The sequence below is a fragment of the Corticium candelabrum genome, chromosome 13 (genome assembly GCF_963422355.1).
Source record: "Corticium candelabrum chromosome 13, ooCorCand1.1, whole genome shotgun sequence".
NCBI lineage: Eukaryota > Metazoa > Porifera > Homoscleromorpha > Homosclerophorida > Plakinidae > Corticium > Corticium candelabrum.
The window spans coordinates 2605001-2623104 of NC_085097.1; the positions used below are offsets into that span (position 1 = coordinate 2605001).

At 42.7% G+C, this 18104-nt stretch overlaps 2 protein-coding genes and 1 long non-coding RNA gene across 5 annotated transcripts; 1 reads left to right on the top strand and 2 right to left on the bottom strand.

The window, feature by feature from the left end:
* Positions 1-3804: 3804 nt before the first annotated feature.
* Positions 3805-5693, bottom strand: LOC134188492 (uncharacterized). The gene is made up of 6 exons (XM_062656655.1): positions 5538-5693; positions 5322-5430; positions 5201-5262; positions 4905-5084; positions 4095-4154; positions 3805-4029 (listed from the first exon to the last, which is right to left on the bottom strand). The coding sequence occupies exons 1-6, from the start codon at positions 5691-5693 to the stop codon at positions 3805-3807; spliced, it is 792 nt and encodes a 263-aa protein (XP_062512639.1).
* Positions 5694-7479: 1786 nt separating this feature from the next.
* On the bottom strand, positions 7480-8695 carry LOC134189053 (volume-regulated anion channel subunit LRRC8D-like). Its single transcript, XM_062657286.1, has one exon. It carries the CDS (start codon positions 8687-8689, stop codon positions 7610-7612), a length of 1080 nt encoding a protein of 359 aa, XP_062513270.1. The 5' UTR covers positions 8690-8695; the 3' UTR covers positions 7480-7609.
* A 797-nt stretch (positions 8696-9492) lies between these two features.
* On the top strand, positions 9493-17654 carry LOC134189054 (uncharacterized). Of its 3 annotated transcripts, none has more exons than XR_009971431.1 (6): positions 9493-9626; positions 9678-9787; positions 14370-14590; positions 15339-15410; positions 15476-15624; positions 17212-17654. It is a non-coding gene; the product is annotated as an uncharacterized LOC134189054 (long non-coding RNA). The 3 variants fall into 3 exon arrangements; XR_009971432.1 differs by having other exon boundaries at positions 9678-9779; XR_009971433.1 differs by having other exon boundaries at positions 9690-9787.
* The last annotated feature ends 450 nt before the right edge of the window (positions 17655-18104 follow it).

The window sequence follows — 18104 nt, forward strand, 5'->3', positions numbered from 1 at the left end:
AATTATACATTATGATCCCAGATATCTATTGTATAGTAGTTAGAGTAGCAAGTAGACTAGTATACTATGTTAAAGAGTATTGTGCATGCGTGTACACACACACACACACACACACACACACACACACACACACACACACACACACACACACACACACACACACACACACACACACACACACGGCATGAATACAGCAGCGCTATTGGAAATCGCGTGTTCACGCTAACACCAGAACAACTGACAACGAGGACGACGTTACTTTACGCAGCAGACGCCCTGATCAGACCTAATGGTTTCTACTTGTCCGCGTTCCTGCCGCAGCAACCGAGAGAGCGCTTCTGTCTTACTTATACGACTGTGACTACATGGGAAACAACACTAATTGACCGTAGTTAGCTAAGCATGGCTACGAAGAAGACGAATACAGGCGTACTGCCACGTTGACATATCAAGCGCATGACGCGTCGTCATCACGTGATTCAGGCACACTCGTCCTGCCTGTAGGCAAGGTATCCACATACATGAAAGGCTCCGATTGGTAAATGAAATAACTGACCCACACAGAGAGAAGGCAATTCTGCTGGCCAACATTCCCAGCTCAACATATCAACTGATCAAAGACTTACTAGCGCCATCAATACTTAGTGATGGCACAGTTACGTACAAAAACGTAGTGAGCATCATGAAATCGCACGTTAAACCAGAGCGGTTACGGCCGCGGTCCCAATTGGTCTGCAAATATGAGTTTGACAACCGTATCCGGCAACCCCAGAAGTCTGTAGCCGACTATGTCAAGGCACTGAAACACTTAGCTGTTAATTGTAAATTCTCCGATAGTATGAGAAATGAACGTCCGAGAGATCCTTTTATCGCCGGAATACGGAATGACAGGATGTTACGACCTTTGTTAACGAAAAAATATCTGCACTGACCTTTGATCGCGCGGTACAGTGATGCATGGCAATTGAGCAAGCTTGCAAGGACATCGAGACTTTACATGGAAGAGGAGGTACACAATTGCTAGAGAAGGATGGGTCTGCAGTATGCCAGGTTGACGCGGCATGCTATCAATGTCTAGGAAACTATCTGTCCCACACTGCCCTTTCAAGAGTACCGTCTGCCATGGGTGCCGAAAGGAGGGCACATCAAGCAAGCTTGCCGCAGCATGAATAAACCAGAGAACGAAGTCAAGTCAGCAAAACGCAAAGTCACTTGGAAACGACAGCCCAGGAAAGTACATGTAATAGCTACCGAGCAAAGAAACCGAGACCACGAAGGAGAGGCGACAACACAAAGTGATTCCGATAAGACTCCCACTAACAGCTCCACTTGCTCTTTACTCTGAAAGGTACTAAATCCATAACTGTTGGGGTTGTTATTCAGAACCAACCAATTACCATGGAACTGGACACAGGCGTGTCAGTTATTGGCCAAGCTGACTATGGCCTGTATCTTCGCAAGCACTGCCAGTTAGAGGATACAACGATGAAGCTGCATACCTACACAGGTGAGGGCACCAAGCCTCTAGAGAAGACTAACGTATCAGTGGGTCATGGTCAACCGCTAAAACGCTTGACACTCTACGTTTTGGAAGGAGATGTACCAGCACTGTTTGGGCGTAGCTGGCTCAAGGAGATCCGGATAACATGACCGATCCTGCACCTGCAAACTAAACAGACCCTGGAAACGGTACTAGCTCGCCCTGCTGATGTCTTCACACCAGGGCAGGGTTTCCTCAAGGGTCTTAAAGCAAGTATTGCGTTGAAGCCAGACATTCAATCTCGATTCTGAAAAGCAAGACCCCAGTGGTACTAGTAAGACGGTCAGCGGTAGAGCAAGAGTTGGACAGACTGGGCAAGGAGGGAATAGAGACAAAAGTCCCCATAGTGAGCGGGCGGCTCCAATAGTGACATACATTAACTAAAAAGAATGGTTCAGTGAGAGTCTGCGGAGACTTTAAAATTACAGTTAATTCTCAACTCGATGTAGACTACTATCTGTTGCCACGTATAGATGATAATATCTTTGCCAGTGTCAGCTGCGGAAAACATTTCAGTGTGTTGGACCTCAAACAGGTGTACCTGCGAATGGACCTAGAGGAGAAATCTAAGCCATACAGGTCTGTGAACACACCGAAGGGATTATACCAATATCAAAGACTTCCCTATGGCGTGGTCTCTGCACCAGCTATGTGGCAGCGAGCAATGGAGCAAATTCTTCAAGGAATTCCAGGGGGCATGTTAACTAGATGATATCATAGTGACGGGGACCACCATGGTGGAACATCTAGCTACATTGAATAAGATCTTACAGAGACTGAAGGAATACGGGCTGAAGGCAAACAGAAGTAATTGTCGATTTTTCAAAGACTCGGTTAAGTATTGTGGACATGTCATTTCGTCAGCTGGACTCCATCAATCCGACAAGAAAGTGAGAGCCATCACGGAAATGCCAAACCCACAGGATGTGACAACAGCTCAAATCATTCTTGGGTATGGGCCAATGCTATGGGAAGTTTCTACCGAACTTGGCAAGCACATTGGAGCTCCTCCACCAACTACTCAAAAAAGGTGCCAAATGAAATGGGGAACGAGCCAAGAAAAATTTTTTCAGCGCGTCAAGGAAACGCTGTTGCAAGGCCGAGTCCTCACTCATTTTGATGCAGATCTTCCAGTTATTTTAGCATGCGACAGCTCTTGGTATGGTTTAGGGGCCGTTCTTTCACATAAGATGCCTGATGGCAAGGAGCGACCGGTTGCCTACGCTTCCCAGTGGATAACCGAGAGAGAGAGAGAGAGAGAGAGAGAGAGAGAGAGAGAGAGTAATTACCTAGTGCGGTAGGTAGCATGCTGTGCTACTTGCCTCTTTTGTAATAGTTAGAGTAATGGACATGTTTAGCTTTTGTTTGCATTTTAGAAGTAGCTTCTATTTCATTTGCCTAGTACTATGTATGCGTTGAAAAATATTTCAAATAAAGAGAGAGAGAGAGAGAGAGAGAGAGAGAGAGAGAGAGAGCGAGCGAGCTTACGCCCAGATCAAACGCGTGGCACTGTCACTATACACTGAGGAATCAAGAAATTCCAGCTGTACTTAGAGGGTAGGCCTTTCATCTTCATTAAAGACCATAAGCCTCTCTAGTATATCATGGATCCAAATAAGGCGGTGTCAGTAATAGCGGCAGCTCGCTTACAGCGCTGGCGTTTTTTCTAGGAGCTTTCCAGTATCAGATTGAACATCGAGGTACAGCACAGCATGCTAACTGCAACGCCCTGTTCCGCCTACCAGCGGAGACAGAGATTGGCAACCACAAAATAGACGAAGCGGAATGCTTTTGTACCAGCATTGTCGAGGCGTTACCGGTCCGCGTAAATGACATAAGAAAGGAAGCACGGAGGGATCATGTGTTGTCATAGTTATGACCTACGTTCGCGATGGCTGGAGAGATGGTGAAGTAGACCAGCTATTCAGCCAGTACTACAACCGCCAACACGAATTAAGCCATCACCATGACATCCTAATGTGGAAAGCAAGAGTGTTCATTCCCTCGAAACTGCGAGACCGAGTGCCGAATACACTGCATGAAGGTCATCCAGGTATGGTCAAACTAAACGCCTTGCTCGTTCGCTTGTTTGGTGGCCTAATATTAACGCAAACATTGAGACTCGAGTACGCGGTTGCAGGGGCTGTCAAGAAACAGCAAATTCGCCAAGACACACTCCTCTGTATCGGCGGCAATTTTCAGCATCCGTGTGGCAGCGACTCCAAGTAGATTTCGCAGGCCCGTTGCTGGAAAACATGTACCTGCTAGTGATTGATGCATACAGTAAGCGACCAGAGATCATACAGATGAAGAGAACCACAGCCGAAGAGACTGTGACACAGCTGCGCACCATCTTTGCGAACATTTGGCTTCCTCAACAACTGGTGTTCGACAACGGGCAACAGTTCACTTGGGAACTCTTCCGAAATTGCATAAAACGAAATGGTGTTCGCCAAATTACCGGCGCACCATCTAGAGTTGTAAACGCTCTGTGAAGGCCGAGAAAGACAACATTACCACTCAACACAAGGTGGACAGATATCTGTTCTCGTACCGCATAGCACCTCACGCGACCACGTGCAGGAGCCCAGTGGAACTCTTGTTCAAACGCAACCTGCGTACAAAATTAGACCTGACCAGACCCGACTTCCACATGAAGTCTTAAAGAACGAACAAAATCCAATGCGAAGTTTTGAACCGGGCCAGTCAGTGATGGTGAGGAACTATAGAAAGGGACCTACGTAGACAGAGGGGAAAATCATAGACAAAGGACCGGTATCCTACAGGGTGGCCACCAATCATGCCGCTCACAGGAAACATACAGACCAACTGCGACCAGGGAGCAACCATGTCACTTTGGAGGAAATGACATCGGCGGAACAGGAACCGGTTATCTCTACCCTGGTGTAGGAACGCCGGCTACAACTACAACATCACGGACGACAACTTCGCCAGCATCATCCCAAATGCAAAAGACTACATCACCCATATCTCCATCCATCCTACATTCTGGGTATCTGCATTACCATAACCTGAAGAAACGACCCCAGTGGAACGCTCATGCCAACAACCACAAGAGAGACAACCTCACACAACCAGGTACGGACGAGAAATCAAGACTCCCAAGAAGTATCGGGATTTCGTGTTGAAATTGAAGACGTTTGTTTAGGGCAGTTACAGACAATGTGGCACGTTGTTAGTCAAGAGAATCGAGACGGAAGAATGTAGAGTAGTTAGAGTAGCAAGTAGACTAAAAGTATACTATGTTAGTAAGTATTGCGCGTGCGTGTATATGAGATTTGGTGGAATACAGTATTGCTTTGGGAATTCGCGTGTTCACGCTAACGACAGAACATCTATGTACCAAGCTGCACTCACATGGAATACTTGTCTTCACGGTGAACGGATTGCAATAGTAGTAACCATCCAATACGTCACGGTAGAACCCATTGTCGTGAATAACCTGAACTGTGACAAATTCGTTTCGTTTCAAATGACGACGATTGTCAAATGGTAACGACAGCAAGAGATCGACTGACGAACCCTTTTACAAGAAAAAATTTTTTAATTAATCTCACATGCATCCATGCATATAATTAACATTTAACTAATTTTATCAGATTCTAGTTATATGTTTTACAGGTAGTAATAATTTCTTACAGTCAGTTCAACTGGGATAGGCGAAACAAGCGCCAAGTGAAGGCACCCGTCAGTAGGAGGAGCTAAACGTAAAGCAATTGTGATACCAGATGGCAATCGTGTATATTCATGCAAAAAATACCGTCAGAGTCTGATGTAATGCCGGATGTCGTAATCTCATCAGACGAAGAGGATCTCCCCGGGCATGATCGATTGTCATCTCTCCAAAACGTTTTCCCGTTTCTATGACCCTAGATACAGTCAACTCGTCACTACAGTGTCATGTCACTATTGTGTCGTGTTCCTAGAGAGTTGGGGAATATTGTAGGTAAACTAGCTCTAGACGAATCGATCTTACGTGAATAAGATGGGTGGGATGACAACGGAGAGGATCCAGAGGATCCAATCCTAGCTGCATGTCGCTGTCAAATGGAACTGCTGTGTTTGGCTGCTGCTCAGTTGAGACATCAAGGAAAGGCTTTCGAACGTTGTCATGTCCACTTTCCCCGGACATCGCATCTCTTGTGTGTGCTAGACACGGTCTGTACGAGTCGCTTTACTGTCTGACAAACAAACTGTTTTCTAGCAAGTAATTTTGTACTTCCCTGGCCGTGTATCTAGCTAGTGACTATAGCTATATGCTGCCGTTGTCATGGAGTCTGCTGAATCTAGAGCAACGGTTGTTACAAAACAAGTAGACTGTGAAACAAGTATATCCAAACTTTTTGTTCAGTTTTCAGACACTGCAGGCAAACGATGCCGTGTTCATTCAGAGACGACCTGGAAAGAAATGATTAACTTAACATAGTAACATGAAAGATACACAGAGTAACCGCTAGAGACGTCAGTAAACAAACACCCATTGGACGGCAAGAACACGGAAGGAATGTCTAGTTAGATACCGATCTCATCTTTGCAGGGAGCAAATCCCGAAAGTCAAACAAGGCAAACAAGCAGGGAAAACTTTGTATACCTGGAAATTCCAAGCTAGCTAGAACTTAACCAGATTACTTTCAAATTAGTCTTGTAGGTCCTGTGCATCTTTTATTCTGGATCCTTCGTGCAAACGGGATCCGAAAAATTTCTTGTAAACGGGATCCGAACAGCGTGCTGATACCGACTGCTTCAACCTTTTCATCGATAACAATGCAACGTCTCTACGCTTACTCTAGCAGTTGTACGGCCGCGCTCATTACGGCGACGCGGAGGTCGCCATTTGCATAATGCCTTTCACTGTGCCAAATGCAACGAAACATGTCACAGATCGCTTTGCAACTATTTTTGGCAGACTCTAAAAAATAAAAGAAGACCAGAGAACAAGTTTGGAGTCGCTGCGTTGTTTGCTCGATTTACTACAAAAAGGATCCCGTTTGCACGAAACTTCGTGCAAATGGGATCCCACATGTTCTCCTCTTCAGATCGCTTTGCAACTATTTTTCGCAGACTCTAAAAAATAAGAGAAGGCGACAGAACAAGTTTGGAGTCGCTGCGTTGTTTCCTCGATTTACTACAAAAAGGATCCCGTTTGCACGAAGTTTTTTCGTGCAAACGGGATCCTTTTTGTAGTAAATCGAGGAAACAACGCAGCGACTCCAAACTTGTTCTCTGGTCTTCTTTTATTTTTTAGAGTCTGCCAAAAATAGTTGCAAAGCGATCTGTGACATGTTTCGTTGCATTTGGCACAGTGAAAGGCATTATGCAAATGGCGACCTCCGCGTCTCGTAAAGAGCGCGGCCGTACAACTGCTAGAGTAAGCGTAGAGACGTTGCATTGTTATCGATGAAAAGGTTGAAGCAGTCGGTATCAGCACGCTGTTCGGATCCCGTTTGCAAGAAATTTTTCGGATCCCGTTTGCACGAAGGATCCAGAATAAAAGATGCACAGGACCTAGTCAAGATAATTAGAACTCACGTCACTCAAGTAAAATCTGTAACCATACACTATAACGTTGATTCAAAGGAAAGAGTGTAATAATATTATAATAAAATGCATTCCTAACTTTGACTCAAAAAGTGTATAATTATATAATAAAAATAAATAAAACGCATTCTTAGTTCTGACTCTACTCTATAGACAAATTTTAAAATCACAGAGTGTGATTAAATTTCTAAGATCCTAGCCTATCCTGTGAGTAGTAAATGTGCTGGATATGTTACCTGATAGTATTGTACCACAAAAAATTACGGAGTCACCAGACGTCACGTGCAGAACCAAAATGCAAGAAAAGCAATTATAAAATTCATCGCTTCAGAAGACTCAAACTTTAAAATCAGCCTAACCAAACTTTGATATATATAACAACCCAAAGACAATTGTACCGCACCCTTGCTTCTGTATTTACACAGTTGTTTTAGTTACTGGTATGTGAAAGTCTAAACCATTTTCCTACAGCAAATTACAACATCTGATCTTGTCAACTTTTTCATGTGACTAGCTAGACCTCCAGTCCCATACTTCCAAATGTTGCCTACTCTCTATTTCCATTGGTAATTGTTGTATGTCACACTGTCTCACATCTAACAGCTTCAAAGATCTAAGAGTAACACATGGGAAAGTGACTAAGTTCTTGTTGCCCATTAAATACAGCTTTTCTAGACTTGTCATTCTGCACAACTCATTTGGCAGTGTTTGAATGTTGCACCAGCTTAAGTTGAGCAATTTCAAATTGATGAGACCTCCACATGCTGCTGCAGGAAACAATTCCAGATTCTTGTTATATGACAAATTTAAAAAATTTAGATTTCTTAGGGAATTCATTAGTGGAGGAGCACCACAAAGATCACAATTACTCAAATTCAAACATGTCAGATTACTGAGACGAACACATGCCAGTGATGAAAATGAGTGCAAATTCTTGTTTCCCGACAAATCCAGTTTCTCCAAGTTTTGCATGTCACAAATGTCAGGTGGAGTCTCATTCAGGTTGCAGTCGCTTAGTATAAGAATTCTCATTGCTGTTGGTTGCAACCAAGACGACAGTTTTATCCATCTTAGAGGATTTCCTCTCAAATTTAATTTGCTCAATTGAAATTTATCACTGCTGGTAGTTGAGGGCAAGTCTGTGATCCCACATTTTACAATTTCGAGCTCAACAAGATTAGATAGTTGAAAAAGTGGAATCTCAAAAATATTCTTCAGTCTCGGACTACCGTAGATAGACAAGACACGAAGTCTGCTCAAACTAGTAACAAATCTAGGCACTTCCATCAAGCCTACGCCCTCCTTCTTCAGATCATCTGCACTCTTGCACCACCAGTCACTCGTCTGCAAAACTAATTCCTCTAATTCCTTCAGTTTTGTTAATGCTTGAGGTAGCTTGTGAACGTGGTCAGTTGGAAACTTCAGCACTTTTAAGTCTTTTAGGCTAAACACCTCAGCCGGAAAATCAAGCAGTACTGCGTCCAAGAGATCGAACTCTAGCCTTTCACTCTGATTTTTCTTTGGTTTAAACAGCTGGGACTCTCCAGTCGCCTTGCTAAACGCACACACTTCAGAAAAGCCTGCACCCATACGACAAATTTGATGGCCGTGTGTCCCGTATTATATGGGACACTCCCTACTGCGACATACACACGTGATGCTAAATTCTCTCAACCTTACGTAGTTACACCACATATACTATAATAGTTACACAGAAACAAAGTGCTGCCACTAGCATTAACACGAACACGAATACAGCAAACAGATAATGCACGAATAGAGCAAACAGATAATACGATCGATCTATGCAGCCTCGATCTCCGGACGTTTGCGCAGTAAATTTTGTTAATCCTTAATACACAATCTACACATTTCAGTACTGAGTATGTTACTATCACTTAATCTAGAGGAGAAAATGACGTCACCGGTTGAATTACCACTCAGTCTGTTTTCCTCAAGTAATTTACATTGGCAATTACTTGTTTGGTGTTTATCAGCTTATGCGTAACAGGCGCGGATCCAGATGGCGGTTCAGGGGGTTGTAACCCCTTTTCCAATAGGCGTGGTTCAATAATTTTATACAATTTCATTAGAAAAGAGAAAATTAGTAATGCTATAAATTATTGCTACCAGGTCAACCCCCTTTTTCAAAAATTCCTGCATCCGGGCCTTGCGTAATTAGGCTAGCAATCTAGAAAAAACGTCTAGGAATGCGAAAACCTCGGATGCTGTCTTCTCTTTACTACGCATGCGCAACATTGCCGCTATTCTTCCGGTGTCACGCGGCGATTTGGCGAATTTCTTTTTGGGCCCACTTTCTTTAGTGCCCGGATAAACGTCCCGTATACGCTGTAATCTGCACGTGACGTTGGCAGAAGGAACGAGACATGGTTGTATTGTTGTTGCGTTCGTTGACTACTGCGCACCTTGCGACGCCACACCATTGACGTTGCTGAAGCAGTAGCTGCGTCGTAATTTTCGAACTCGGGGGCCATCAAAGCACATGCGCACAAAGTAGCTATAGCAGGTAGGCTAGACGTTTCGTCTACCTTACGTTGTGATAACTTATTTTTCTTAGTTCACAATTCAGCAGAAATCTGCGTCAGTGCACTTGCATCGCAAAAGGAGCTGTTCCAACTTTCAGCTGTTCAAGCAGAGACCTCTTCAAACTGGTGGACACGTAATACAGTTAGCAATCTATTAAAATATGCAGACTACTAGTAGCTAGACTACGGTACGTATAGTCACGTCGACATAGATTAACTTTTTAGCTCTTTAGGAACATTGCATGGGCTTACACGTAATCTATACCTTACATTGTATATCTATAGTAAACATGCTTCTAGGTATAAAGTTTATAATAAAGTCTGTCAAGCATTTTTGCTGTTCTGCTGAATACTGGCGGACAGACTGTGCTGTCTCTTTATCTTTTGTATACGCTTTGGCATCACATACCTACTGACAGAAGGAGTTGTGTGAGTTGCTCTCCTACTATTCAGGGACAGACTGTGCTGTCTCTTTATCTTTTGTATACGCTTCGGCATCACATACCTACTGACAGAAGGAGTTGTGTGAGTTGCTCTCCTACTATTAAACACACTGGGGCGGCCAGCTTTTGCAGGAACAGAGCTTGAATTTTTTACATGTTTTCGTCTGCTGAGGGCTGTAGGCTGCACCCGAATTCTTTGCCTGTGCTTTGTTATCCCTGTATGACTGCCAAAAGTGTGTAATGCTGAAACCAAACGCTGCTGCTTGGTCGGTGGATGTGTTGATTTTCCTCAACATTTCCAGTAGTTTTCACAAAACTTTTTAACAGCTGTCAGATACCCATCATTATTTGTCATGTTGGGGGCAAGTCCAATTTCTAGGTCAACCATGACTTCATTGAGACTTGTTTTGACTGTCTCGATTGTCTGATTCTTGTCTTCACCACTACTGGGTATTTCAGTCTCCTTCATGGTTGTTTTCTGCCTTTTCTGTTGGAACAGATCATCATCCAGCATGGCTGATTCTTTGAAAGAATGCCGTATGTCTTCATTATGCCATTGAATATCAACAGAGAGGGACTGCAAGTACTCTTCATCTGACTTTTGGTGAAGACTGCTGTAGAAGCTAAATGGGTTGGCAATCTTTTCCAAGAGCTATGCCTGCAAGGAGCTGGCGTCCTTTTGGGGAATCAGTTGGAATCTTGTTGATGGTGGACTTCATGTATTTTGTTGCTGCAACGAGCTGGTGTTTACATGGTGTTCCATTGTATCCTACCGGGCAAGAGCATTCCCCTAGTTGCAAGTCTACTATCCAGTGGTTGTGTGGATCTGTGTGGCTTCTAACCATGTATACATCAGGGTCTTCTTCTGTGGCTGTTACATCATCGAAGGAAGTGCTACCAAGCTTCACACCAGCTAATGTATATTTTAATGACACAAAGTGATCAAGTCTGTTACTTGCCAGTGAAAGTAAGCGGCGCTGATAATACAACTCCATTGTTATATGCACCATTTGGAATAACTGTACACATTCCAGGCCTTCTGCCTTTGAAACAGGATATCTTTGATTATTCTTATGCTTGCTTCAGAATAATTATTCGTGTAGTTTCCTCGTGTTGGGAATTGTGTCTGGAAGCATAAAGCCCATTCTTCTTTTCGCTGCCAGTAACTGTCTATCCGTTTTTGTGAAAACAGGAAATTGACTGCTTTCAATTTCAGTTTTTACATTCATTAGGGCTTGCTCTGAAGATGAGTACAGAAGGCACTTTGTGAGCAGCATATAAGTTACCCTGTCGTTTCCTGTTACCCTGGACTTATCACTCCACAGCCAACGCCACATGCTTTGGAGGAAATGGAACACACAAAGATGCAGTTGTGCTTTTGACCATACTATCTGGAGTGCTCTTCGTTCACTTGCAGAGTCATCAGTTAAAATTGTTAACAGCCCTGCAATTTTGCCTCTTCCAAAAAAGGCATAGTCAGGTAGGATGCTGACAAGTGCTTTAAATGCAGCTGTAAGAGTCTCTACATCTTCACATGAAGCCAGCACACACCCTAACGGTACAGCTCCTGCAACAGTGCTGCAGCTGAGTACAAACACTGCAGTGTTTAAGTTGTCTAAGCTGACTGTAGAATCGCAGTAGACCATTTCACTGCTTTGGTACAATAGTTTGTGAGCTCTCGCCATTAAGGGTGTGACAACTGCTAAAAGGAATGGAACATTGTGAGTGACTTTTTTAACTTTTGGTGGATGTTCAGGAGCCATTGCTTCTTTGGTCTCCTCAGCTGACTGGTAAAGTTGAAGAAACGCTCTGCCGTTTTCTGAGCTATGGGCTTCATTAAATTGGTTTACTTCTAGCGATAGACGCTCAAACATTAATTTGCCATTTTCAGGGCCAACACACTTCTGTCTCCATTTTTGAAACAAACATTGGACATCCTGGCAGTTGGGGTTGATGGACCGATCAGCAAGTGCAACTTCAACATCTGAAGTGCCAAATTTTAGCTGTAGTCTGTTAACATATTCATGTCGAGCTCTGGCTGCTGAGTATCCTGACTCAAACAAATTGTTGTACTCCTCTTTGGCGCAATTAGCAACATGCCTGCAACTAAGTGCATGTGCACTATTTACAGGGTGGTTGTGGCTATACTGCATGTCAATCAGACATGCTTTGCTAGGATGGTTGGCAATAGCCAAGGCTAGGCTAGAATAGACTCGCACTCTCAAGGTACTTGGACACTTTGTTTTCTTCATTCTGGTGCTCTTGAACATACGTGATGGTGGAATTTGGGACTTCATTTTCTCTTGGGTTTTAGTTAGTTTCTTTTGCTGGTGGTGACAGTGTCGCACTGTTTTAAACAGAACTCTTTGACCTGATGGTTTGACTCCTCTTGTTACTCTGTATGTTGTTTTTGAGATTTTTTCAAAGTTTTCTATCCATTGCACTGCTGCTTGAGGAGTGTTTGCATTTGTCCATACTGTTAGTGTAAAGTTGTAGGACTCTGCTCCCAAGAAAGCATCTTGCTCTTTCTTGCTGTGCTCAACAACAAGGTAGCTGTAGTTTGCAGGGAATAGGTAAGCTATATCCTGAGGTAAACCAAGGTTTACTTCTGTTGGTGGGTTTGTTTTCAGCCTGGCTTGGTCACTAACGCTAATGATGTTGCTAGGAAGGGGGCTTTGCAGAGGACTTTCAACAGGTGTGATTTTATCACACAACATACTATCTTGGTTGTTTGGTTCTTTAGACAAGAGGCCCGTTGCAGATTGGTAGGCTTTTGTCTTATCACTGTCCCTGACATGTGAATGTGTGATTGACAGTCTGCCAGGCACATCTAGTTTTGGATGGTTAGTTGCTGTTGCTGCAGCCTGAAGAAGTCCCAGTACATCAGAGCTCACCTGCTTCTTTTTCAAGCTAAGGCTGAGTAATCGGCTGTTTCTGTTTTCCTGCAAAGGCTTAGGAAGTGTCTTCTTGTTGTCAAACGCTAAACTGCTGACAACATTTTGAATGTCAATCTTGCCTCTGACTAACCAAACTGCCAAGACAGTCCGTAGGTAATGAGCATATGCACTTGGCTGGTGGTAAATACAAAGTAAAGATTTTAGAGGATGGCATTGAATTTGTGGAAGGCGAACAGACGGCCAAACTTCATTTGGACCAAATGACACAGTAGCAACGAACATGAATGCAATCACACCACAAGATGATGAATCTGTTTGCACTGGGTAATTGCAGCATTCGCGGGGGCAAGCATGTTTGCCATTTCTGTCAAAAGTGGGCCTGTGCAAGTTGAAGATGCTTTGAGGTATTGCAATCTGCTCTCCCAATATTTTTTGCAGTTCAGACAATGTCTGCTTACATTCCAAAAGGAGGTTGGGGGCACTGGATAGCCAAGGGAATCGCCATAGTAGGACAAGTTGGTTGATACGTCTGTAACAAGCACAGTCCAGTGGTTGCCTCCAAGGATTTTGTTAGAAGCAAAAGCAGTGCTAGACAGTGGATCAATGCTGACATTTACAATGAAGAAAAGCAAGCGAATGCTACTTCTGCCATTTAGTGCAGTAGAAACATAGTTTGTCATACATCTTTTGTTGTATTCAGACAACACAAGCGACATACAGTCATTTGATGAGTTGTTGACAAGTCTGGACAAACTATCAAGAAGGTCATCTGTCAGCCATCTTGTGCATGTCAACTTTGAAAACTGATGGGTGCTAATGCTTTGACATGCTATAGCCAATGGTGGCTGATTGAGCAGTATGTCTCTGAACTGTTGAATGGTATCACTACTAGGACGTTGAATATTCAGAGTGCTTGGAAGTTGGCATGTCTCATCAAACCACTCTTTCTCCTGATGCACCTAGCAATAACATACCATGCTTTAATGTTATGATTATTCTAGGATATGTAGGCCAATTGTAGGGTTTGTGCATACCGAGCATGCGTGTGTGTGTGTGTGTGTGTGTGTGTGTGTGTGTCTGTCTGTCTGTCTGTCTGTCTGTCTGTCTGTCTGTCATGAACAATGTAGAGTAGAGGACTTTCTTATATGGCAAAGACCTTCAGCATTATGTTCATTGATTTAGAAATTCTAGAAGTGTTACCCTCTTGCAACTAGATCATGTAATAGTGTTTATCGGTGTCTGTCTGTCTGTCTGTCTGTCTTTCTGTTTGTCTGTGTGTGTGTGTGTGTGTGTGTGTGTGTGTGTGTGTGTGTGTGTGTGTGTGTGTGTGTGCGTGTGTGTGTGAGTGTGTTTTGATCATGTGGGAATTGTGTTGATTGTCTAGATTCTTTCTCATTTGAATTGTCAAAGTTGACTCCCAGTAATCTAATGCCTTTGCTGTTCAACAACTGATAACCACTTCAACTGCTGTGAGTGTGAAATCGGTGAATGAAGTCAAGGAGAGACTGGGAGGCGTGACAGCCGATGGGGATCAACAGCAATGAGGAGTGGAGAACGTGAAGGATGAGAAGTTGGCTGTTGTGGAGGACAAAACAGCAGCATTGGGTACAGATTGTAGTGACTGGATCGTGTAGCACGTGTTTGCTGATAGAGTGATGGATAAGCAGACAAACGGATAGACTGACACTGTCACAGACAGATGGATAGACGGACAGATGGACAGACACACAGATGTACAGACAGACAGATGTACAGACAGACAGACAGACGGACAGATGGACAGACTCATACAGACATATGGACAGACTTACAGACAGAGAGATAGACAGGCACACAGACAGACAGATGGATAGACACACAGACAGGCAGATGGACAGACAGACAGACAGACAGACAGATGGAGAATCAAAGTGACTAGCCTCCACCCTGTCCTGACTCTACTACCTGTCTGTACACCATGATGCAACTTCCACGTACGGACGGGACGGACAAAATAGCACTTATCTATAGATGTTTGGATGGATGGATAGACAATGGACAGACAGACAGATGGAGAGAAGGACAGACAGAGAGATGGACATACATACAAACAGACAGATGAACAGACAAACAGACCGACGGACAGACAATGGGCAGACTTACAGACAGACAGACAATGGACAGACAAGTAGACAGACAGACAAAAAGATGGACAAACAATGGACAGACAAAGAGATGGAGATACAAACAGACTGATGGACAGACAGACAGACAGTTGATTGGCTGACAGATTCATGAATGAAAGAAGACACTAATCCTGTACAATCCTTCCATCCCTCCACAGTAAAGATCTACATTTTGTATTTTGTTTCAGTTGCTGTCAGACCGTCTGTTCGTGCTTCTACCAACTTGGTTCAAGCACAGGACACAGAGACGCCAAATTTCCGTGAGAATCACTCTTGTGTGTTGCTTGGCTAACTATCAGTAATGAGAACTCGTCTCTTGTGTCAGTTGGAATTGTAAAGGAAGGGATGACATCTGACATGTGCTTTAGGAGCATCTTCTGCGTGCAGTTTGGCATGGGAATGGTCTGCTAACCACATAAATCAGGAATTGAGGATAGCAATTGAGTTTTAGAGCAGCAGTTGAAAAAATTCTTGGTACGTTTCAAATAAATAAATAGATTTTGGGCAAGGATTCACTTAGCAAGATTGATATTCTAAACATTTGTGTGTAAGCAATGCTAGCATGTATACCTTGGTTTTATCAACATTTGCTTAATATTTAATTTAAAGAATTTAGAGAAATTTTTAGAATAATTTGACGTGTGCTGGTGTGTGCTGGGTTTGATAGTTAATTAATTCAACATCTAAAATTTAGTTTCAATCATTTGTCTGTTAATTTGCAGTTTGATAATGATTTATACAGCCTACATTGATTGATTTATACCGCCAATTTATATATAGTCAATATTATTGTATACAGGCAATATTGATTGATGTATACTGTACAGTAAATATTGATTGATATATACATTAGCAATAGTCTTGAGCTTAACCTTGTTTCGAAGACTGACATTCTCTATTTCAAGTTAGTCAAGAAGCAGGAAGACGTATATGTGGAAACATGGATTATTTTGGTGATCTTGTTCTTTAGTGTGGACATAGACTTTTTATGGATAAAACCCCATGATGCAACCAGTGAAATTATTTGGAATGCACTGCTTGTAGATAACAAGGAATTCAAACGAGAACTAAAATGAAGGAGCGAGCAGTAATAGTCTTACTATATATCAACCAATATTGACTGTGTATATCAATCAATATTGACTGGCCGTATAAGATCATATTGACTATATATAAATAGACTGTATAAATCAATCAATGTATAGGCTGTAGAAATCATTATCAAACTGTAAATTTACAGACAAAGATGATTTTAGGTATAATTTACATGTTGCATAAACTATCAAACCCAACACACCTCAGATTATTCAAAAAATTTCTCAATCTTTAAAATTAAGTATTAAATAAATGTTGGAAAAGTGAGGTATGCTTTACATTCTTTACATATACTTTACATGTATACGATACATGGTTTGGTTGCAGCCAATAATACAGAATGAGGATGTGCATGTGTAGAGGTATGGTTGGCGTGTGAGGGTCACCTCGTGATGAATTTGAAGCTAAAGAAGAGATCTCATTCTAGGAACACTTTCACTTGAGAGAGGACTGCAATTTGCCTCTGTAATTTTTGGAATAAGTTTATTTCTTGTGGCAGGGTACAAGACCTACGATACCACAAATATGACTCAATGTTAACTAATTAAGTTGTCAATATTACAGATAATCGTGAAATATTGGATTGGCTACGTGTATCGATCGGTATCGGCTTGTATTGGTCTAGATTATCAGTTATTGGAGAATAAGTAAAACTGTTTTATCAGTGAAACTTTAGCACAAAAGGGTTTTTGTACATGTTCCAGTGCAGGCGTGTATGTATGTTTTGCCTTTAACAGCCAGTGCTGCAAAAATGGTGCAGCTATACTTTTCTGTGGTGTTCTGGACAGCAACAAATGTCCATATATATTCGTCCCTTGAAAATCAATGGTTCAGCGAGTGTGGTCCATGTCATTACACTGTACAAGTAACCAGTTCATGTACTGTACGGTCTTTTAATTAATTGATTAATTAAATGAAAAATTTTACTGAAGAAATGCTATGCTTAATATTTTGCATTGTGTGTAGGACATGTGAAGAAGATTGCATATATTTGGAAGGTTGGATCAATGAATGGCACGTCAAAGTAGTGTCCAGCAAAATCATGCCACTATTCAAGCTGCTAGTGCAACAGCTGTGACATTTGTTTACCAGTTTACGATGCTGTATAATTCAATTCTAACCAGTTATAGTCATTACCGGTTGGATATAATAATATAAATACACAGACACACGCACACACACACACACACACACACACACACACACACACACACACACACACACACACACACACACACCACATGTATAATAAGCTAGTGTATACTGAGCACTGATAACAATCTGTGGCATATCAGTACTGAGTAGCAAGTCAAATAACAACCAGTTTGTAGTTGTGTGTGTACAATGTTGCATTTAGTAACTCTTGCATACTGCTTCAAGTGTGCTTTAGCGAAATCCGGTTAATTAGTAAAATTCACGTACATATACCTGGGAGGCAATGGATTTGGCTTCGTGTATTGCTTGGAATCTCTAATTCCTTCAAGATTGAATACGCCAAATAGGAATGCACCGGCTTGAGTGTTGTCTCCAGCCTGCTCATTGATTCTTCCAGCCAGATTTCTGCAGGCAGACTCACTGGGCATCATTGGGCTACTGTGTGGGTCGCTACAGTGAGTGGCTTTGGGCACAGTGATGAGTTGGCCCTTCTCTGGACTCACTTTGGGAAAGGTCAGTCTCGTACAATCTTGCCTGTTTAGGTGTCTAGCGGACCTAGATGCATTGAAAAAGAAGTAGGCGCGTGATGGCATGCAGATTGAGTCTCATGTACGTGTGCATAAGTACGGCTTCACTGTCTAACCTGCCCTTGAATGTCGTAAGAAAAGAGCTCGAAAACTTGGCAAACATGTCGCGAAAGAAAC